Here is a 25,457-nt window from a genome sequence, read left to right on the forward strand (position 1 = left end):
TTTTCATCCAAATGATTCTAAAAACTGGGGAATAAATGATAATCAGATGGGGAAATGTCCAGCAAATATAGTGGGTGGAACATTGTTTCCCATTGAAACTGCTCCAGCTTTTGGAATGTCATCTTTGCTGTATGTGGCCAAGCATTATCCTGATAGAAGAACACTTTTCATCTCGAAACCAAAGATGATCGTTTTTCTTCTAGTGCTGACTTAAGCTGCTCAAGCTGCTTGCAGTAGATCTCCTTTGCTATCATTTTGTTTGGGTTTAAAAGTTCAAAGTGGACTAAACCTTTCATATCCCACCAAACAGATAACAACACCTTATGTGGATGAAGACCTTCTTTAGCCTGGGGTGCTAATGTTTCTCCTTTCCCTACCCACTGTCTTTGGTGCTCGACATTTGTATAGAGAACCTATTTCTTATCACCAGTCACTGTTCGGTCCAAAAAAGTTTCATTTGAGAGACGTGACAATAAAGAAGAGCACACATTCAATCTCTGCATGTGATTAAACTTGGAGAGTTTGTGAGGAACCCACTGACCCAATTTGGTGACTTTTCCAATGGCACAAAGTTGTTGATGAATGGGTGATTGACCAAATGCAAGCTTCACTGCTAGTTCCTCAACAGTTACAATGGGATTTTGTTCCACCAGGGTTTGCAGGATGTCCTCGCCAAGCTCTACAGATCTTCCAGGACGAGGCTCATCTTCTTGGCTGCAGTTTCCAGCTCAGAATTTTTGGAACCACCATTGACACTGGCTTACACTTATTGTCTGATCCCCATATACTGCATTAATATTCCTTGCACTTCCTATTGCGTTGTTGCCTTTATTGAACTCATAAAGCAAAATATGCTGAATATGCTCCTTTGTCACTTGCATTATAACTTTGAAAAAATAACTGTTAAAATCGAACTGCACTCTTCAAAACTTGCACTAAGAATAAGCACAAAGTAAAATTACTACCTGCTGTTATAGCAAGTTGATGCAGATAATTTATCCCATCCCCCTCTGACTTTTAATTCATGCAATTGAAAAAAACTGTGTATTATTCATGTGATGACCCAATAGATTAAAATCTTAGAAGTTAATTCATAATCAATTCATAGGAACAAAGAAAACAAATAATATATCATTGAAATAAATTTACCACTTGGTCAATAATACACGTGAGGACTTCTTCAGCAGCATCTTTAACTCTCATGGATTTAGGCTTCAGCTGTTTCTCTCCTTTGTATTTTGGTTCATCTGTTGCTCGATGCTAGAAAACATGACAGATTAAGTTAGCCATTTCATTAACAGTGAGAAACGTCTGTCCATTACTAAGCAACAAAGACACATTTGCAACAAACACTAAAGTAAATGATATTGAACATTATAAGCACCACCAGCTTGACACAGACAAAACACAATTCCACTGACAAAGTTTAGACAATGTGTCTTATTGCTTGCAAGTCTTCCCCATTTACTGATTACACTACAGTGCATTTGTCATCCACCACCTCTTCTTGAATAAAGTAAGTAAAATCAATATCCAGCAAAGAAGCAAGGTACAATCTAAAAGTCACAGTAGTGGAGTGTAATATTCATAATATTATTCTCTCATCTCAATAAATGAATCCCACTTCAGAGAAATAACGATTATGAGAACAAAAATAGCCAATATTAATATATGTAAAGGAAATTAATTATCAATATGTAATGAAATAAGTGCTCTTATATGCATAATTTCTGGAACAGGATACTCAGTTATAAAACAACAATATTGTAATAGAAACACTTGTGTGAAGTTAGTACAAATTCAACAACAGAGTGTGAAGGCCAGTCAAATTCTGGAATATATAGTCTTTCTAAGTATTTACAATCGGGCAAGAACTAGGCACTAACAAAGTGATAATTTACACATAACAAGGCATTTCTGTTTCTGTGGTCCATGTGCATGTGTGTGCATGTACATGAACACATGCATATAGATATATTGCTTACCCAATATGTGTTCCAATCTCTGATAGATTTAAATGGAGAATTTAGAGACATGTTCAGCTTTAATAAATATAAAATTAAAACTTGTTCTAGATGGCCACTTCAATTTATGGGGTGATATATCTTCAATATAGAAATAGCTTTGAGATTTAAAAAACAAAAATCTTAGTTCTTCAGTACTACTAATTGAGGTAAAATTATAAAACAAAAATTCCACTTTGAAACCTTTCTTTGCTCTTGTCAAAATATATTAATCTTTTTGAAATAATATTTTATGCCTCTTGTAACCAAATTGTTATGAATTCTTTCCTTCAAAATAGGAATTATAATCCCTTAGATAGGAAAAGAAACAATTATAAAAGAGTGATATAAATATATTAGTTCAATTCAAATATTAATGCCAGTATTAAAAAAAAATCTTCAAAGCCAGTGTGTAGCTCCAATTTCAAGGCATTAAGTAGATGAAGAAACACCAGTATATCACAAGTATCTTCTCAGATGATTTTCTAAAAATTTGCAACAGCTTAATGATCTGAGATTTGTAGAATAAGGTATTCTCTCCAGAAACAAAATGAAAGTGGATCTGAATGCATGACTTATGATTAGACAGTCTTTATATGTTATCCACTTAGTCATCTCATCTTCACTGATATTAAACTGACTACATAATATTACTGAATAAATAATTACTTAATCTTAGAATTTAGCATGCATGAGAAGCACCTATTTGATATATTCATATATTTATTTTTGTCAAAGATTACTACATATTGTAGTAGCAAACATCTAGGCATAATATTTCAATATCAACATAAAAGTGGTATTTCAAACAGCACAGGCTATAAAATTAGTTAGTGTCACAGAGCAAATGAAAAGCAAAGTAACAAACATTACCAAACAGAAAAACAGTCATTTCCAAAAACAATGCATAAAAACAATACATCATACTTTGTTCAAATTAAATGGTTGGACATGTTATAAAAGACTGAAGGAAGGTGGGGGAAGAACTTGCTGGTCAGATTAAATTAACTGAAAATAAAAGTGCTTTATTTAATGATAAAATTAAATTACAAATTTAATTATTCTTTTCTTTTATACAGGGAAAAGATTAAAAGGTAAAAAAAAAAAAGAAAGAAATACCACCACCATTTTCCCATTTAATAATAATAATAGTTGAAAGCTTTTGCAATTAGCCACCGTTGTTGCCATGTATGATTTGAAGGAGACTTGACTTTTGTTTCTAACAGGTTGAGTGATTGTGTAGATGATCCTTCATTGGCTTGCAGTATCCTAATTTATTCAAAAAGAGCCAAAGATGCTGCAGAATGATGAAAGAGATCCCTTAATTACTTAATTATAGTAATTAGATAAGACATGAGCTGATGACAGGACCAACTTAAACACTATAGAAATTGTCACTTTTATATTACTTTTACTGATCAGTAAAACTAATATAAAAGTGATAAATTTCTATAATGTTAAGTTGCAACAGCATCATTGGTTACAGGCTTCTAGAGAGGCAATCACTTGCCTGCTGCATTTCTAAGAACAATAGTGACAAGAGATTATCTGTTCAACTTGGGTGGAACAAATACCACAGGCTATTTTCATTTGAAAGCACTGGTTTATGTTTTTCTCACTCATGTCTACATCTTATGCAATATACTTCAGTGAAAGATATACAAATGCATACATATTCATGTATACTATATATATGCAGACATGGCAAAATAGCTGTTTCAAATGGCAATGCTGAAAGAGGTTAATTTTCCATACATTTGCCTCTTCATTACCTTCTCATGTATCACTCACTTGCCTATTCATTGTAATATGATGCCTGAGTAATGTGGGAAATTATTCGCTCTGACCATATTCAATCCTGGTGATGAGCTTGTCTGGGATGGAGAGGAAAGTGATACCCCCATGGGTGCTGCAGACGAATTTGTTGTCCTTCTGTTTCCATATGAGGAGGATGATGCTCCTGATCCAGTCATTTGGGAGTTGCTATGACACCCGTACATGATTGATAATGCAAGTGAGACACAGAATCATGTTTTCTCTCCTTGCCTTCAATATTCCTGCAGTGATAGCACAGATTCCAGAGGCTTTGTGGTTGTTGAGCTTTTTCAGGATGGATGTAATTAAGAAAGATCCCCAGAGGCTTAACTTCACCTTGGAGGATGCAGAGGAGCTGGCACAAGACCACCAGCAATGGAGAGCACTGGTGGACTTGGTCAGCTCTACACATGATGTCATCTCTGGCACCACCAACCTGGGATGACCCTGGCCCCATCAAGCAAGAGCATGAAGCAAGTAAGCAGCACCATATTGAATCCCTTTACACTTTTACACTCTATCATTACTCTTTATTCCTTTCATCAAGACACCTGTGTAACATGGGACTGCACTGGATTTAGCTGTATTCAATACTCCCTACCTTCATTATTTTTTCACTCACTCACTCTCTGTCTCTGTCTCTCTCTCTCTCTCTTTCTCTTTGATGTCTTGTCAAGCACATGACAACCACTTTAGTGCTGGTGTCATGACAAAATACACAAAGTACATGCTGGAAAGTGAATGGTGTTAGGAAAGGCATCCAGCTTTAGAAACCATGCCAGAATGGATTGTCTGAGTGTGATATGATCCTCCAGCCAATCTAAAAGTGCAGTAACTCTGAAAATGAATACACTTGGACTATAATGACCGATCCAACCCATACCAAGATGGGAAGTCAATGTAAAATGAGCTGATCATGATGATGACGACGATGATGATGACACACATGGTGAATTTTTGCACAGTTTCCACTGCCCAAATTCCACTCACAAGGCCTTAGTCAAACTAAAATCACAGCAGAAGACTCTTGCCTAAGCTGGTGCATAGTGGTATCTAACCTAGAACCATGAGGCTGCAAGGGGAGCTTCTAGTCAATAATAACATCCAAATTGACTGGAAATGTTCCTCATCTTCCATATTTTCAGTTTATTTTCATATAAAAATATAATCTTACAGGGTAACAAGTAATAATGATTTCTAGCTTCGGCACAGGGTCACAATTTTTTGATATAAGTACTTATGATTACACATACACACACACGCCACCGCTGCCGCCACCACCACCACCATCATCATCATTCTAACATCCACTTTTCCATGCATGTATGGGTCAGATGGAATTTATTGAGGCTGATTTTCTATGGCCAGAGGCCCTTCCTTTCACCAACACCCACCTGCTTCTAAATAAGGTGACATTTCCCCATAGCCAGACATGTTTTGCAGAGTATTGGAAATAAATTACACTGCTTGTATGACAGTGACACTTATTTACAACTATCATGCAACACCAAGATAAGGAGACACAAACATGCAGATATACATAACTGCATATATATGTACATACGTGGGCTGATCAATAAGTATCCGGACTGTTGCCATAGTAACAAAGCTAAAGTATGCAAAGTGAAGCCACTTGGCACAGATTGACCTTGAATTCTGTTGCATATACAGACTAAGTTTTAATGTTCTAGCTCACTTTTGCTGTTTACAGCAGTACTTGGAAGGAAGGTGTGAAGCATGTGACGGTTGCATTGACCATGACAGAGAAAGGTGAGCAGAGAATCTGCATCAAATGTTGCCAAAAGCTTGGCGATAACTGCACAGAGGCTTATGCAAAGTTTTCAAAAAGTTTTCATCATTCTCAACACAATCAAGGAGATCTTGTGCAACTGAAACCTGAGTGTCTTTTTGGTCAGCTGAAAGCAGTTTTGGCACAAACTTGGCAGACTCATGTCTCATACGCAAATCTTCAGTGATAATGGACTGAACTGAACCAAAACTAATCTGCACATCTTCTGAAAACTCACGGATGGTGCTTCAACAATTTCCCTTCATAGCTGCATGCACATCTGAGATGTTTTTCTTGGTTCTGCTGGTTGCAGGTCTCCCAGAACATTCGTCAATATTGACATTTCTTCAGCCATCACGGAAACGTCTGAACCAATTGTACACTTGTGTGCAGCTAATACACTCCTCTCCATACACTCTCTGCAACTTTGCGTAGGCCTCTGAGCAGGTATCATCATGACAGCTTTCTTTGTCATGGCCAATGCGACATTCACATGCAACACACCTTCCTACTGAGCACTGCTGTAAATAGTGGAAGTGAGCTAGAATGTTAAAACTTAGTGCACATGCACAGCAGAATTCAAGGTCAACTTTTGGCAAGCGGTTTCACTCTGCGTGCTTTAGCTTCGTTACTATAGCAACAGTCCAGATACTTATTTATCAAACCTCATATACACACACACACACACACATATACAAACGCATACAGTCACACACAGCAGGTTTCTTTCAGTTTCCATCAATCAAGTCCACTTAAAAGGCTTCGGTCTGCCCAAAGCGATTGTAGAAGATACTTGCCCAAGGTACCATGCAGTCGGATTGAACCCAAAACTACGTGGATGGGAAGCAAGTTTCTTAAGCATGCAGTCGTATACCCACCTACACATACGTATATATACATATTCATACTCACACACACATGTATGAGGGAATGTCAAAAATTATCTGCACTTTCACCATAATGTATCTTTACTATTGTCACACTACCATCTGTGCATGAGTGCTTATAGTTGGTACTATTGCAGTCATGTGCTCAAAGTTTGAGCCAAATCGTGCCATTTTTCTTTCTGACTTTACAGTGTAAGCATGGCCACTCCACTAGTAATGTGCACCAAAGAAGAACAAAGAGCAGTGATCTGATTTCTCTGGTCAAAAGGTGTGTCAGGTGCTGAAATTCATCGGAGGCTTTTAGTACAATAAAGGGACAGTGCACTATCGTGTGGTGGATCAAGAAGTTTAAAAGTGACTGGACAAGTATGACGCATGAAGAGGGAACGGGATGCCCATCAACCTCCACCAGTGACAAGAAGACTCAGCAAGTTTGAGAGATCGTAATGGTGAACCGGTTCACCATTACCATCTCTTGGTTCACTGCTCTTTGTTCTTCTTTGGTGCACATTGCTAGTGGAGTGGCCATGATTACACTGTAAAGCCAGAAAGAAAAATAGCGTGACCGCAATAGCACTAACTATAAACACACATACGCAAAAGGCAGTGTGACTTCCCCTCATACATACATATACAGATATATACACACACACTTATATGCACATACACATATATGGTTCAAACTGAGTGCATGGTGTTGATAAGCCACAATAATGGCAAAATATTGATATCCGTCATTCTTAATTCAATACAAGGTGAGTTGTCTCACCTAGTCTATGACTTTCAGGTATTTTAACACCCAGCATACGAGGGAGTCTCTTCACACACACACACACACACACACATATATATATATATATATATATATATATATACACACACACACACACACATACATGCATATATACATATACATACATATATACACATATTTTTCATACACATACACACATATAGATGGGTGCTGATGAAGTGAGTTAGATGGGTGCAGTTGAAGGGGGAAAAACAAAACTCCCAAAATATGGCATACGTGTCCATTACCCGTTTTTCATCTTTGATCTTATTGTGTGTGTGTGTGTGTATATATATATATATATATATATAAATTCAAAAAGGGATAAAACTCTTTTACAAGAATTTTATCAAGAAGCCAGTGTGTAAAAAAATTCATTTTGTTGGTTGTTTTTCCTCGCATTAGGTACTAAATGTGGTCATTTTGAGAAGTCCACTGTGTGGCGTTATTATTTTTCTGTAATAATGCCCTTTATATAAATATATATATATATATATATATATATATATATATATATATATACACTCACACATTGGGGGAAAATGTTTTGATAGCATGCATCAATTCATTTTTCTTTTTCTTCCTTTTTAGATGCTTGTAAAGCTGTGAAGTAAATTATCTCTTGTACAAGGTGCTTTAAAAAGAATTAGTTTAATTGTAGCAACATTTGTATTCATGTTTGAAGGTGTACCCTTCAGCTTTGTCATCTGAGGGATGTTTTGTAAAACATTGTGACTCAAAGAAACAATATCTTTACAGACGTCAAGAAAGCATGCAAAATTATTAGTTGAAAAGCAATAAATTTCTTAGTCTGAACACAATTTAAAATTATGCACAAACACTGGTCGAAAAAAAAAAGAGAGAGTGTTAAGGATGATATGTGTATATAACAACACAGTAGAGACAACAAGCAGATTCTCTAGACAACTTGGTGTGGAAATATACAATAATGAATATGGAATCTATAGGGCGGAAATTTTATGCAATTATACAAGTTTTATAAGTATTTTTTAATTCTATTCTGATTCATGAATTTCTAATTTTCATTACAATGTTTCATTATGTAAAAATTTCAATTATATCTTTGATTGCATTCTACTGTTAAAGTTGTTTAAAGCATAACACATGTTATGACAAGCAGAATAATGATTGTAGATTGCTGAACCTTTTAAGTTTCCAATAACATGACATAATTAATTTCTTTTAAGAGATATCAACCCAGATAAATTATGTTATCAACTATCTTGAAACATTAAAAAAAAAAAGCCTCAATTCCAAATTTAAAATATCTTCAAAATTAGAAAAATAATACACGACTAAATATATACACAAATACACACATACACCTATACACATATTTATTGTATGATTTTGGTTGTAATATGAGCTAATATATAGATCTACGGTATATTTTCTGCTGCTACTCTCGTATTCAGTTTTCTTCATCACTAAGAGAAGGAAATGTAGACTTGTTATATTTTATGAAACCTGCCCTTGTAAATGTTCAAAAATATTATGTCTCTAATATTAGCTGGAACCTCACTTCAGCATACTTTAAAATAAATTTTAGTTTCAGTCTCTATCTTTTCTTTATGAGCTGAAAAACAATGCCCATTGTTTTGTGTGTTTGTGCATAGATAAAGTAATTCTGGATATCATGCCAGCTGCATGCTTGGGACTCTGTTAAATACTTTATATACTTTTATTACCATGTTTGGTTACTTCTAGATCAACAGCAATATATTACTACTATGGTGATTTCATCCACTGCAAAGCTATTTGCCTATTTTAATTATCATCTAATTCAATATTTCAACAGCTGTCAAATAAAACTGGAAATATTGAAGTTAAGCAATAAATAGCAAGATAGGCTTATATTTTAAATAGAAAGCGATTAGAGAAAAGCATCTAAGTACTAGCAGGAAGCTATATTAAACTGCAAAATAATGTAGGTAATATTGCTTTCTCTATCTATCACATCAGTATAATTAGGTAATAGTTCCCAATATATTGGAAGTCTAAATAAAATTCTCATTATTTGTTTCTAATTTTTAAAGTGTATTATGAATTTCAAAGGTGAAAAGAAAGTAATCTTAAAGAAAACAAATGACTGACATACAGTCGCCTCTAAACAAAATATAAATCTACACCTAAAATATAGTATATCCTATCATATACAGGAGGCTTATATGGAGAAAAACAAAAAATTACAAAATGGAGATGGTATGGAAACAAACAAAAAGATTGTTGTTATTGTTTTGTTTCTTTGAAATGAAAACATCAAATATTTCATGAAGGTCTTTCATCTATTACTAAAACCAACATCTGAAAATCATAAACACCATGTAGGAAAGGGTTGCAATAAAAGATTAGAAACAGGACTGTTGTAAGTAAGCAAAGACTGGTTGACCAAAATCGTAGAAAAGCACACTTATTTGTAATAATATCTAACACAAAATCTAAAACTGCCTATTTGTAGATGAGTGTGTGAATGTATGTGCATGTAATTATACAAGAGAATATGTGTATGTAGTTACACCATCTTCTGTACACATATTTACAAATTACAGGCACACATATAGACGTAGATTGTTATAAAAAGTGCAGGCGTAGTAAAATAGCTGGAAATTGAGAATCAGTGTCAAGAAAACCAGCTGAGACTACCTTCAGTGCCGAAGAAGATTTGGACTCCTTCTCTACTTTACTTTTTACTGTCTGTGAGTCATCCTCTTTATCCTGAAATTCAATAATGAAATACAAACACAGGTGATGATGATATGTTTTTTTGAAATGGAATAATAAAACAAAAGAAACAAAAACAGAGAATTAATAAAACCGAAAAAAAAAAAAGGTAAAGTGAAAGTGAGGATGGGTGCATTTTAACTCAATGAAGAAGAAATAAAAGAAAAAAACCGTAACATAGTTTGTAAACAGGGTTGAACAGAAGAACAGGTTTGGTTGAAGCAATGTTATTATTGACAGCAGCACTCCATACTTACAGGTTCTAAAGCTGTTTCATTGGTTGAAGGCTTTCCAGAAATGGAGATTTCATCTAAATACAATATAAGCTACAACAGCAAGAATAATTGATAATTGGAACGCAAAAGTAAAAAAAGATGTTTAGGGAGAAGTTAAAACAGGCTGTTCCCATTTTAAAGGTGATAAAGAAGTTTATCAAGAAATCTCCTTACTGTGTCTCATCCTTGTCACCAAAACCCATACTGGATACTTAATCAGTTCTTCCAAAAACTACAAATCTCTGGAATTCCCTCTCTGCCCATATTCTATTTACAGCTATCATCTTACAGACATTCAAGCTTTAATCCCAACAACTAAAATGGGTGGTTACAAGTTACACCCAAATATTAGCAGGCTAAATGAAAGAAAATAAAATATGAGTATTATGTCCTGTGCAATCATTTTTGAGAGTGTTGATTAAAGATTATGACTTTGTTATCTAGCTGATCAACCACTCAGATATATATATATAATATATATATAAAGAAAAAAAGAATAATAAATGCCTTCACAAACCACAGAAACACATAGAACCAATTTGTAACTCTTTTCAAGCCATATTTCAAAAAGAGCACATTGCTTGTCTGTTTCCTTCAATTTTGAAATCAAGGATATGGAAAGGTTTCGTAAAATAAGTAAATTATTCTTTATTAAGCTGATGTTTGGAATATAGCTTCTTACATAAAATTACATGGTTAAGTTTCAGTTTAAATATAAACACTTTAAGATAGACAATTTTGTAACACAGAACCAAAAGTGGTCACAAGCAGGCTGGAATCATCATCGACGTCATCAACATCTTTATTTTATGTTTTCCATATTGATGATAGAAGCAGTTCATATTTGAAGTTACTCCAGATGGGTTGGAAGGCCATGTTCCACTCATAGGTCTTCAGTCATGTTAAATGGATGAGAAATGAACTACCAGCCTCTGCTATCTACTTCTCATAGTTATGTGATACATTTCAAATGAAGTATCCTTTTTGATGTAAGAATGACTGACCAATAAGTCAAATATTCAACAATTTGTCTTCAGTTTTAACTCCACTAATATTTACTATATATACACTATATTGCTCAGCAGTAAAATTACATTGATTGGAAAATATTAAATTATATATACAATGTTACAGTTCAGTAACAGAAACAAAAATATTAGTATAAGCCCTCAGAGTTTAGTTTAGAGGATCAACGATAAAAAAAAAAATATTTTAACAAATAAAGAAAAAATAAGTAAAAACAATAAGAACGTAATGCAAATGTTTAAAGAATTTGTTTTGATTTACAATGTTGACATCAATAAAGAACTAACTCATTAGAAAAGAAGTATTAGTGATTTCTAGCATAGGCACAAAGCCGCACATTTTGAGGAAAGGGTAGGTTTGAATATATAAACCTCTGTACTTTATGGTACTTTATTTTGTCAACTTTGGAAAGATGAAAAGTAAATGCAAAAATCCACTACAACAGAATTTGAACATAAAAGGATGTACTAAAGATTGTAAGGCATTATTTTATCTGCCACTCTGCCCTAGAAAGAAGCAATATTAAAATCCCGGTTGTTTTGTAGATAGATATCAAAAGATTTTCCAAAGCAGCAGTGACTCAAACTGAAGAACATACCACAGTCATATTACTTCTTAAAATATACATGTATCGGTATATGTAGCTGTTTAATAAAGAGAGACAGTCAAAGATGCATATGTAAAACTTTACCTGAGATTTAGAACCAGAAATACCAAGCTCTACAACTTCAAGGACATTATGTAGACATTCTTTATCATAGAGCAGGCTACTATGCTCAACAAGCCACAGCTTCAGGCACTTGAAAGCTGCAACAATTCTAGAGTGAAGGTCTCTGAAGATATAAATGGAGATATTTTAATGACACAAGTGACATTTGTCAATATTATGGTGTACCCCACCCCTACACACTTTTCCATATTTGCAAAGATAAAATGTTTTTTTTATATTTTTTTAGAGCAATTGCTATTACAGATAGCTGGATGGCCTTCATATCACAAACTACAACTATGAATTAAGGATGGAAGTTTCTTTTTGTCAGTCAGACACACTTATGTACCTTGTTCATAAACATAACAAAATGGTTATATGATTTGAAATGGTCAAGTAGATCAGAATATTAATCTCATTTTCATTGTGCCTCAAATATATTTTACACATTTCTTTACTGCTTAACCATGTCATACGAAGTCACTCATGAACACTCTCCAACTTCTGGTTCACAAATGTGCTGTTTCCTCTTTCTTTTTTTTTTTCTATAGCTGTAACTGTGTTGCCCAGTCCCTAGTGCTGACCGGTTTTGTGCTGCCTTTACTAGGGTACTCTCATCACATTTGTCTCCCATCTTCTCCTCACGCGGTATCCAGTTTTTCTGCTGCCACTGTCACTACCACCATCTGGTTCTGCATTAGCCATTATTACACTCACCCAGTCCTTCTTTTCCGGTACATCAGCCTTCTAGAATTTTCTCCCAGTTCATGTTTTTCCAGCAATCATCAATTTGCAATTATTCAAGAGAAACATTATGTCAATCTCACTGGTCTCAAAGGACTTGTGAAGGCCTTCAGGCCAAACCAATAAAAAAGAATTTCCATTTTCCTATATCAACAAGTGTAGAATGGTTCAGTGATGAACAAGACTATTCAGTTAACAGTTATTCACAAGATTTGATCTGTCAGATGCCACACAAAGTTGGAGTTACTAAAACTACTGAAGCTCAGAATTATGTGGCACTTAACTATCAGTTTTCTTCACACAATACTGTTATTCAACAAAGGCATCCTAATGAATTTATTTTCTCTTTAATCAGTCACAAGCAAGACTAATTCTGCATTGTGATATTAGTTAAATGAATTAATCCTGATATTTTAATGGTTCAGAAAAAATCATTTTTCTAATGGCTTAACAGTCTTGTGTCGCAGGACTTGCCCATTATAATAAAGAAGTCAAATGGGAACGAACAATGTTTATGTAAGTTGTTTCAACATCAACGGTAAATTATTTTGCTATTTGTTACCCTAACTTCTCTAGTTCAGAAACTTCATTATGTATCTGGTTCCAGCAAACTGAATTAACGAGGTTCAAATTATAAGTTTACTGACATATCAAGATTTTAGCCTCAAATTTACAGAACAGTGTATTTTCTTTATGGATATCTAAAGAAGCTTTATATAAATATAGTCTTAACTTGAATTAACTTGGTCAAAACGGCACTAAAATACAATTTCCTCAATTCGTCATTTGTGGCAGAAGCAGTATTGGTTTAGAGCAGCATTCTATATATCTTACTTAAGGTGGTTATTTTATCGAAGGCCACAAAACTGCAGTATCTCTCTTGAGAAAGCTTCTCGTTTAGATGGTTAGTGCTAAAAAGTTGCTGATATGGAATATAAAAATACCAAGGCCAACAACACAGCCTCTACATGGTTGCTTAACCTGCTAGAGAAAGCAGTCAAATGTCTATCAAAGCACATCACATGGCCTTAAAGAAAGAAAAACACATTAGATAATGTAGTCCCAAACATCTTTTAAAAGACAGAATGGTTAAGAGCAGGGTGTGTTGAAAGACATGGGGGTAAACAACAACATAAAAATTGATGATACTGGCTGCACTGATCTGTGAGTGGATTTGGTAGCTGGAGATTGAAAAAAAGCCTGACATAATGTGTGTGTGTGTTGTGTGTGTGTTGTGCATGTGTGTCCTTGTCTTCACATCACATGATAGTTGTAAAAGTGTGTCAGTCATACAAGCAGTATCCTTCATTTCGAATATTCTATAAGAGCAAGTCTAGCCCTGCGAAAACAAGTTAGAGACAGTAAGGACATCCAGCCATAGAAACTGTCCAACCCATACAAGCATAGAAAAGTGGACTCTGAAAACAATAATGATGTTAAAACAATTTACTTGAGGAGAACAAGTAGCATTACATTTCACTCACCTTGAATGTGCTGTTGGTGGTCGGCTACACTGATACATAATGAAATCACATATCCACTTCACTGTTCGCTTGCTCATTCCTTCATTAGGTGGTTTCACTCGAACTTTAGCAAGACCTGATAAAAGTTCCATTGCTGCCAGTGCTGTGTTCAGATCAGTCTTCCAAGAAGACATTAATCGGTGGCATACTAAAGAAGTGGCTTGACCAAACAAGCTGTGAGCAGTGTCTGAAAATAAGGATTATTAATCAAATGAGTTATTAAATGCTTAATCCTCAACAGTTTGGCAAAAGGATACAGGTAATGTGCAATATATTTTTCTCATAATAAGTAATATAATTAACAAACTTGTTAGTTTATTTAATTGGCTATTTAAAGAACCATAAAACTAACATAGTTAAAGCTTGAAATGTGTGTATATTAGCTTATTAGTATACTAATGTTAATTGACATTCAACCATTACAAAATTTAATACTAACAGTAAGTAATAAGCAGGGCCAGTGCTAGGAAGTGTGGGGCCCTCTACTCTACAAAAGCTGAAGATTGATATTTTATGTGTTGTGTAATATATCAATCCCAGCCAAAAAGCATTGAGGGCTTGAGGCCACAACGATATACTAAAAATACATCATAGTGTCCTCCACTTGAGCATGTGTGCAGGGCCCTCTCTTGGAACAGAGCCCACTTTGAACAAAGTTGTCTCATTGCCTAAAAACCGATCCTGGTAATAAGTGCTACACTGATAGAATACTAAATATTCTAGAATTCTTTAATCAAAGTTAGAATTTATAAGTATATGTATGTGTCTATATGAAAGAATTATGGAAGAGTATTATTTTGTTCTTCTATTATACGTAGATTTTAGCTCCATATTTTTAAAGAAATAAATGAAACAAATATTACTGTGTCTATAATTTTACTATAAGAATATAACTGACTTTCCATTGTAAAACTCAGGTCAACTGTATCTATGCAGTCCTATGATCAAAAGCATTCCAAATATAGCCAAACTGTCTTTTTTATTCTTCAGGACATACAGTATCTAGGACTATTTTATCCAATGTATTCTTTTTTTTTTTAAGATAGCAGGATGTATTTTGAGGGTTTAGTTGCAGTTTCTAACAGGTTCAGTGTCTGTGTAGTGACTTCCTCATTGGCTCATGCATTTGCTGTTGTTGTTTAGCATGTCACACCTGAATGGGCAAATCTGTGATTAGAGGGATTCCAGCTTTGACCATCTTTATAGGCGTTTCTAAGACTATTTATCTCAGGTGTCCATTCTTCATTTTTTCTTTAAGATGGAATCATTTTGAAGGAGATAGGGTACCTATTTCTAGCATATTAAATGACCATGTAGAGGTTCCCTCAGCTGCTTGTTGTAGAAGTAGATATGTTGTGTTTTAATATGCTGGCACTCTTTCTGGGTGTTAGTCTAAATATACAAATAGACATACCTACATTGTGTTAAATAGGAAAATGTTTATTAGAAGAATTTGGCAACAAGCTACAGTGAATAATTTAGTAGATCATATTAGTAATATAAGTGATATTAGAATTGTACTTTAGTACTGATTCAAGCAATGCCAAAAGGTTAACAGGAAAACAGGAAATAGTTGCAAGTTGAGGGAAGGAATTAAACATAATTTTACCAGCTTTTTGCTAATATTATATATATCTATATATACATATGTGTGTGTGTGTAAGTATATATAACAGAAAACTGTTAAAATAAGAAACAGTAAAAGCAAATTATGGACTAAATAAAAGTAGTTGCAATGCCAATGTATACATAGCAAGCAGCAGTAATGAATATTCAGGATATTTTCAAATGTATAACCACATAGAAATCAATAAAGATGATGTGCCATCTGGGGATTGACAGCTCTAATATTAGTGTCCATCTCTAATTTACATGTAGAAGTGTGCAGGATAGGGGTAAATGTAAGTTTCAAAATTAAACTCAAAACATTTACATTTGTTCCTGAATGACACCGACAATAGCCATGGTTATACATCCAACATATAGCTACATCTAGTAACATATAAATATATGATATAACAATCATCTGTCCATGGGGAGACAAAGGGCATATGAAATAGTTTGCTGACAGAGGATGCACATCTAGGAACAAGGGGTGGTGGTGGTGGCAGATGATATACATGTGGTAATATAGAGATAGGTGATATTGCAAATAGTAGCATGGGAATAGATGACATATTACATGTAGTAACATGTAGTAAGATAGGGGTAGATAACAATATTGCATATGAGAGTACAGGAGTAGGTAACAATATTGCATATAAGAGATGGGGGAGTAGATGACAATATTGCATATAAAATCAGTGGGGTAGATAATAATATTACATATAGTAACATAGGGTACATGATAATACTGCATTTAAGAGCAAGGGGGTAGGTAACAATATTGCATATAGTAATATGGGGTAGATATCAATATTGCATATAAGAGCAAGGGGTAAATGACAATATTGCACATTAGAGATGGGGGTAGATAACAATATTGCATATAAGAGCAGAGGGTAGATGACAATATTGCATATAAGAGCATGGGGGTAGATAACAATATTGTATAAGAGCAGAGGGTAGATGACAATATTGCATATAAGAGCATGGGGGTAGATAACAATATTGTATAAGAGCAGAGGGTAGATGACAATATTGCATATAAGAACATAAGGGTAGATAACAATATTGTATGTAAGAGCAGAGGGTAGATGACAATATTGCATATAAGAACATGGGGGTAAATAACAATATTGTATAAGAGCAGAGGGTAGATGACAATATTGCATATAAGAACATGAGGGTAGATAACAATATTGTATGTAAGAGCATGGGAGTAGATAACATACAGCTGGCCAATAATAATGCATCAGCAGAGGACATAATACACTTCATTATAAACAATAAGAAGCATTATAACAATAGTCAGTTTTATTTTGTTATAGACACTTATAATATTGCTATATCAACCTAGCTTCACACACACACACACACACACACACACAATAATCAGTTACCTAAAGTGAACATCTACAATATTAAAGATACATTCATATTAGACTATATATATAATTAGTTCTGGCTTATCCAGAAGGATGTTGGAATTCTGTCAATTTTTTTTTCTTTTTTTTTTTTTTGTTATTTGTATAATTATCAATTTTCTTCCTAAATGTATCTTAGGTGTCAGGTCTGTCACAGTTTACAGCTTCATTAGGCTGGAGCTAATTCTGGTTTTACCCTCAAAAACACAATATGTTGCCTGATGTGGAAATTGAAACTGCAATCTTACGATCATGAGACAAACACACTAACCACTAGGTCATGAGCCTTCACTATACAACCACTAAATTTCTTTGGCCATTTGTATACAGCCATAAATTTTCTGACTTATTTATTTAGTTGGCAATTGTTATTTGAATACAGTCTTCAAAAATATCTGTATAAGCCTACATAGGGAAGCAATGATTAAAATGGATATTACTTGAAATGTAAAAAAAAAAAATGTTAAGAAGAAAAAATAGTAGTAGCTAGTAGTAGTTAGTAACAATGTGAATGAAATACCCCTGTTGTAAGCTTGAAATGTAAATTCATCAGAATATCATACCTGTATCACAAAATCTGATATTTGTGAACATGAAAGATCCCGAACTGGAGGAAAGCTTTGTTCCATGCAAGTTTCTGCTGCCATGGCAGTCCTCTGATTAAAGAAAACCATGTAGGAAATGGGGGAAGGTGAAACAACTGACCAATATTAGTAAATAGAAAATTATAAGTGAAGAAGAAACCATTTCTGCATCATTCATTTGATAAAATATTGATTCAGAGTTTTTGAAGTTCAAAGTATAATGACTATATCATTCTGTATGTTTTAAGACACTTTCCCCGTCTGCTCCTTCCACCTTCTAGATCTTTAATGGTTTGCTCTGGCACCTGTCTATATCCTCTATTGCTCCTTGAGAGTTTGTTCTGGCACCCTATACCTACCGTCTCATCTTCTCAGCAACTCCCACCCACGTTTATACAATGCAGAGTAACCCATGTTGCTTTCACTGTAACAAGACACTTGTGCTTGTCCCTCTATCATACTTTAACATCCCAATATCTACTGGAATGTTACTTCCTACACCCTCACCCCTACATCATCATCATCATCATTGTTTAATGGCTGCTTTCCATGCTAGCATGGGTTGGACGATTTGACTGAGGACTGGTGAAACCAGATGGCTACACCAGGCTCCAATCTGATTTGGCAGAGTTTCTACAGCTGGATGCCCTTCCTAACGCCAACCACTCAGAGAGTGTAGTGGGTGCTTTTACGTGCCACCGGCACGAAGGCCAATCAGGCAGTACTGGCAACGGCCACACTCAAAATGGTGTATTTTATGTGCCACCCGCACAAGAGCCAGTCCAGGGGCACTGGCAACGATCTCGCTCGAAAATCCTTACACATGTCACGGGCACAAGTGCCAGAAAGGCGACGCTGGGCACAGGTGCCATCCCGATTTCTCTTTCGCTTGCCCCAATAAGTCTTCACAAGCTGAGTTTCGTGTCCAATGAAGGAGACGACGTTGGCATGGGTGCCAGTCGTCGAATTTAGTTCGGTTTCGATTTCACTTGCCTCAACAAGTCTTCGCAAGCGCACCCTCTGAAATACTCTCTCCATAGCAGAAAACATGCCAAAAACTGATATTGGAGCCTTATGCAGCCCTGTGGTTCAATGGATTCTATGAAATTGTCAACCCATGCCAGCATGGAAAATGGACATTGAATGCTGCCACTGCTACAAATGATGATGATGGTAATGATGATAACTTCTCAACTTGAGGTGCAACAACATGTGAAGTTGCTTGCTTGAGATTGGAAAGGTTTCAGATGCCAAATCTATATTCTTGCTGATGATAATAAATTCAGCACAGTAATAACATACTTGATGTCTCAAATATCTCAAGTTATTGTTATTATTAAAGATGGAGAGCTGGCAGAATTGTTAGCAGCATTTCATCTGTTTTTACATTCTGAGTTCAAGGTCAACTTTGTCTTTCATCCTTTTGGGGTCAATAAAATGAGTAATAGTCAAGTGTTGGGGGTCAATATAATCAACTTACCCACCAAAAAATTGCTGGCCTTGTGCCCAAATGTCAAACCATTATTATTATCATCATCATCATCATCATCATCATCATCATCATTATTATTATTATTATTATTAAGGCGGTGAACTGGCAGAATCGTTAGCATGCTGGACAAAATGGTTAGTGGTATTTTGCCTGTCACTACATTCTGAGTTCAAATTCCGCTGCAGTTGGCTTTACCTTTTATCCTTTCGGGGTTGACAAATTAAGTACCAGTTGTGTACTGGGTCAATCTAATCGACTGCCCCCCCCCCTAAATTTCAGGCTTTGTGCCTGTAGTAGAAAGGATTATTGTTATTATTATCTTTGAGGCAGTGAGCTGGCAGAACTGTTAGCACACTGGGCGAAATGCTTAGTAATATTTTGTCCATCTCTACGTTCTGAGTTCAAATTCTGCTGCAGTTGACTTTACCTTTTATCCTTTGAGGGTTGATAAATTAAGTACCAGTGAAACACTGGGGTTGATGTAATCGACTAGTCCCTTTCCCAAAAATTTCAGGCCTTGTACCTATAGTAGAAAGGATTAGTTGGCAGAATTGTTAGTACACCAGGCAAAATGCTTAGCAGCATTTTCTCCTTCTTTACGTTCAGAGTTCAAATTCTGTCAAGGTCAACTTTACCTTTCTTCCTTTCAGGGTTGATATAATGAGTACCAATTGAACACAGGGGTCCATATAACCCAAAATTGCTGGCCTTGTGCCAAAATGTGAAATTATTATTATTATTATTATTATTATTAAAGTATGGGATGATGAGCTGGCAGAATTGTTAGCACACTGGGCAAGATGCTTAGCAGCATTTCGTCTGTCTATATATTCTGAGTTCAAATTCCACCAAGGTTGACTTTGCCTTTCATTCTTTCGGGGTCGATACTAGTTGAACACAGATCAATTTTGGGGTCGAGTACCAGTTGAACACAGATCAATTTAATCAACTTGGCCCCTCCCCTAAAACTGCTGGTTGTGTGTCAAAATTTTAAACCATTCTTCTTCTTCTTATTATTATTATTAAGGTAATGAGCTGGCAGAATTGTTAGCATGCTCAGCAGCATTTTGTCCTTTATGTTTTGAGTTCAGATTTTGGCTTTCATCCTTTTGTGAGCAGTGAAATAAGTACCAGTTGAGTACTGAGCTCAATGTAACTGACTTATCCCCTTCCCCGAAATTGCTGGCCTTGTGCCAAAAATTTGAAACTATTATTATTGTTGTTGTTGTTGTATTATTCAAAGTGGCAAGCTGGTGGAATTGTTAGCACATTGGACAAAATGCTTAGCGGAATTTTGAACATCTTTACATTCTGTGTTTAAATTCTGCTAAGGTCAACTTTGCCATTCATACTTTCAGGGTCAATAAAATAGGTACCAGTCAAATACTGGAGTCAATGTAATCAACTTCCCCACTTCTCTCAAAAACTGCTGGCCCTGTGCCAAAATTTGAAATCATTATTATTATTATTATTATTATTGTTGTTGTATAATTTAAGGTAGCAAGCTGGCAGAATCATTACCACGCCAGACAAAAAGCTTAGCAGCATTTTGTTCTGAGTTCAAATTCCACCAAGTTTGAAGTTGCCTTTCATCCTTTCAGTAATGATGATATAAGTACCAGTTGAGTACTGGGGCTGAAATAATTGGCTATCTTCCTTTCCCCAAAATTTCAGGCCTTGTGCCTATTGTAGAAACTATTATTAATGTATTAGAAATGCAGTTCATGTAGATAAGAGAAAAACTATCTTGAGGTAATATTTATCCCCACTTAAATGAGGATGCTCTGTTAGAACAAACTATACTGCAATAGTTACCATGAGAGAATCTCTCATATTAGCTTTCGGTGTAAAATGCACTCTTGTTTATATCGCTATAATCAAAATAAACTCTTGGTTATAGCAATATAAACAGAGTGCATTTTGCACCAAAAGCCAATATGAAAGTTTCTCTCATGGTAACTACCGCAGTATAGTTTTTCAAGCAGAACATCTACATTTAAGTAGAAGTAAATATTATCTCTTGGTATTAATACTGCCTCTGTCCCTAATAAATATTTTAAAAAATATCTTGTCTAATACATAGGATAATGAGCTTGATTAAGATACATGGATTTCATGAAAAATGAAATCGAGACTGTTAAAAACAAGACTAACATTATAATATCATTGAATTGATGTCATAAATAAGTAAACTTCCCAACCCCATGGATCCAGGTTCAATCCCATTGTGTGGTACTTTGGGAAAGTGTCTTCTACTGTAACTCCCAAGTCAACCAAAACCGAAGCCTTGTGAGATTTAAGTAGCTAACATAAACTCTTGACTACAAGTCAATCAATATATTTTCACTTGAAGGATATGAACAATATGTTTACAACTGAAATGACTGGATTATAATTGCAACATAAGGTTATTGTAATGAATTTATCTTAGATATTTATCTATGTTCCAAAGCTGTGGATATAGCTGTGTGGTTAAGAAACTTGCTTCCCAACCATGTAGTCTTATGTTCATTCCCACTGCATGGCACCTTGGGCAAGTGTCTTCTACAATAGCCCTAGAACAACTGAGGCATTGCGAGTAGATTTGGTAGATGAAAACTGAAAGAAGTCAATTGTGTGTTTGTGTGTGTGTGCGTGCATGCATGTATGTGTGTTTGTGTGCACATGATTGCTGTAGCCTTGTCTAAATGTCATGTGAAAGCTGCAAACGAACATCAGTGTCAATCAAGTGAGGTAGTTTATTTCTAGTCTTTCTGGAAAACATGTCCAGATATGGGAAAATATTCCCTTACCTGGAAACAGGTGAGGGTTGGCAACAGGAAAGACATCTGGCCAGAGAAAATCTGCCTCATACAAACAAGGAAAAGTAGATGCAAAATGACAATGATGATTTATCTATATCGCAATTTGCAAACAATATCTTTGTTAGTTATCGGTTTTCAATGGAGAACTAACATTTCTGATGGCAACAGTGATAAGGGAGTATCTAGCTCAATGCAGAACAAATATTTTAACCAACTTTGTTTACAAAGCCTTGGATTTTTCATATTCTTGCTGATTTGCATATCTTTCACTGATGCACATCAGCAAAAGACACAAACACAAACATTCTTTATTTTCTTCACTAATAGGATTCAAATGAAGCCAACATTTTTATATCTTGGAGGTCACATTATGGCCATTTTTACCCATCTGATCTTGTCAAGTGTGTGTGTCTATACATCTTTTCTAAGGCCAGTACGACTCCAGTGCACAACTGTTACATATTTTATTGACCTCAAAAGGATAAAAGGCAAAGTTGATTTCAATGGCATTTGAACTCAGAAAGTAAAACTAGAAGAAATGTTGCTAAGGATTTTGTCTGATGGGCTTCAGCTGGCTTGCCACTTTTGTGTCTCTTTCTACATATATATATGCACATGTGAACACATACACACACACACGTGTATGTGTGTATGTGTGTGTGTGAAAGAACCTCTTTACAGTCTGCATCTACCAAATTTCACTCATGAGATACTGATCAACCTGAGACTATGGTAGAAGATATTGCCCAAAGTGCCAAGCAATGGCATGAAATTCAGAACCACAAAGCTGCAAAACAAACTTCTTACCCACACAGCCATATCTTGGTAACTCCGTAGTATTGGCTGGATTATTTTGAATCATACTTCAACTGTTATTAAACTAAATTCTGTTTACGCAAACAATGAACAAAAGACATTTATTTCAAACTGCTGGACTCAATAATTCATCTTGGTTGACAAATATCATAGCAGAAATATTGGTGAAACAAATCATATCTAACTTCCAGTGTTTAATAATAGAAGATTGTAAAAGTTTGAAACTATGGGTGGTTGACTTCATTTTCAGTTTTTGATTGCATGGGGATTACCCACATATCATGTGTGCAGACACTAATTTCAACCAATCAGGGTTAAGCATTCACATGCTAATTTCTAGAAAATTCTTTCAGCGATGGCAATATAAACAGCCATTTTTGACGCAGTTAAGCAGAGAGAAAGTGGACTCTCCTTGCTATGGTCATAAACAAATTCTGCTTCTGAAAGTTGTCTTCATGGTGTCATACTCAAACCAACACAATCTTCCTAATAGCTATTTTCACAGGTATATACCAACTTGGAGATGAAGAAGAATCAACACCATATGTTTTTGCAGCAATATGCAGATCAGTTTAGTCACTAAGATTTTCAACTCCCACAAATATGATGTTCTTATAATTTGACACTGTCTGTTTTTCATGAAACTCTGTACAAATGTAGCAATAAATGTGCATATAAACTTCCACCAAGTCTTGTCATAACTCATGCCACAAAACCATATACTTGTGGTCTCAATGGTTTTCGAACGTCACCAGTCATTGAGTGTGCTATGAAAGAGACATTTGTGGCTGCAGTTAAAACATCTTTTGTAGTTATGTCATCAAACACTAAGATGCTTAATAGATATTCTACCAATGAGCCAGAACACTAATACATTCAATAATTACATTTATAATTTTTTTGGCTAGAATCATGAATCCCACATTTAAAAAGCAAAGTTTCATACAATACAGTTATTTGTATTTCATACAAAAAGGCAAAGAATTAGTCATTAGTAGCTCTAACAGTTGCATCATACACAGAAGAAGGTAAGGTCATGAAAAGCAAAGACTGAAGACAAAACAATCAAGCTAATACAATAACACAGGTAAAACTGAAGCATTTACAATGTCATAAAAGCATAAACAAACAGAAAATAGATAATACATTGTAAGTTTCCAAACATACATTTATAGTTAAGAACAGGTTATATTTAGTCAATAAATTGCATATTTTTTCAGATTGGACAATTGATTTTCTTTCTTTCTTTCATTTGGTTGCATTAATTGCATCAATTGAATAAATATATATATAGGTACATAGGTACATATTTTATCAATACTGACTAGTATATAAAACAGTGCAGCTCATTCAACTATGATGATGTATTTAACTTGATGCCATCAATTACTCTGGAACATTACCTTCTGTGGTAACCACTAAATGAAACTTTGTAATATCCACCAACTTTATGTTTTGGTATAAATTTAAAAATGTGAAGCTTGATTATACACTTTGTTTTCAAGGAAATTCTATCCTCCTGATTATGATATTTAAATTTTCTTAGGAAATTCATTGGATACTAGATATCTATGCTGGATTAACTTGTAAATAAAACAGCAATCAATCTGTGTGTGTGTGTGTGTGTGTGTGTGTGTGTGTATGTGTGCATATAAATATATATATATATATATATATATACAGAGAGAGAGAGAGAGTTTTTGAAGCGATGTACATATATTGTATATTTAGAATAATAAGGTAGTCAGAAGAAATATCTTAACCAACACACTGCACCCCACACCCATCTATCATTCACAACAGAAACCAGCTACATTCCTAGACATTCACATCAAAATACACATCTCCACTGTCACAACAGACATATTTTACAGAAAAACTGACACACCAATATTTAAATTTCTACTCTTGCCACTCCTCACACATCAAAAGGAACATCCCATACAGTATGGCAAGACACATCTGCATCATAGTAATTGACCCACAAATATGTCAAATTAGACTTGACCTCAAAAACCTCCTACAAGAACAAAATTACCTCATGAAACTAATAAATAATGGAATCTCAAAAGTGATAAAATTAGATATCACACAACGAAGGACCCCAAAAGAAAAAAAGCAAGGAACGTACTATTCCATTTATTAATACACACAACCCTGGAATAACCAATATTTTCCACATTACACAATCAAACCTACCAATACACTTACAGAGCCCCAAAATGAGAAAACTGATAGACAAAACCTACCTACGAAATAGTAAACAGCAGGAAAAGAATCTTAAAAAACAACTTACAATAGCAAAATTCACATCAGAGAATGAAGCAGAATTCTCCGTAAAGGAATGTGGAGCTAGCAAATGTGGAATATGCAACAACAACAATATATATATATATATATATATATATAAGCAATGTTAATTCTCTAAA

General features: G+C 34.8%; 1 protein-coding gene across 1 annotated transcript in view; it reads right to left on the bottom strand.

The window, feature by feature from the left end:
- The window catches only part of LOC106878239 (ral GTPase-activating protein subunit beta), a 139,063-nt gene that overhangs the window by 29,845 nt on the left and 83,761 nt on the right, over positions 1 to 25,457 (bottom strand). Inside the window, exons 16-20 of the mRNA XM_052966776.1 lie at positions 17,896 to 17,988; positions 14,268 to 14,493; positions 12,022 to 12,163; positions 9,952 to 10,023; positions 1,150 to 1,260 (exon numbers count right to left, since the gene is read on the bottom strand). Coding sequence (XP_052822736.1) covers positions 1,150 to 1,260; positions 9,952 to 10,023; positions 12,022 to 12,163; positions 14,268 to 14,493; positions 17,896 to 17,988 — 644 coding nt within the window. The remainder of the gene's footprint in view (positions 1 to 1,149; positions 1,261 to 9,951; positions 10,024 to 12,021; positions 12,164 to 14,267; positions 14,494 to 17,895; positions 17,989 to 25,457) is intronic.

The sequence above is a fragment of the Octopus bimaculoides genome, chromosome 3 (genome assembly GCF_001194135.2).
Source record: "Octopus bimaculoides isolate UCB-OBI-ISO-001 chromosome 3, ASM119413v2, whole genome shotgun sequence".
In the NCBI taxonomy this organism is placed as follows: domain Eukaryota; kingdom Metazoa; phylum Mollusca; class Cephalopoda; order Octopoda; family Octopodidae; genus Octopus; species Octopus bimaculoides.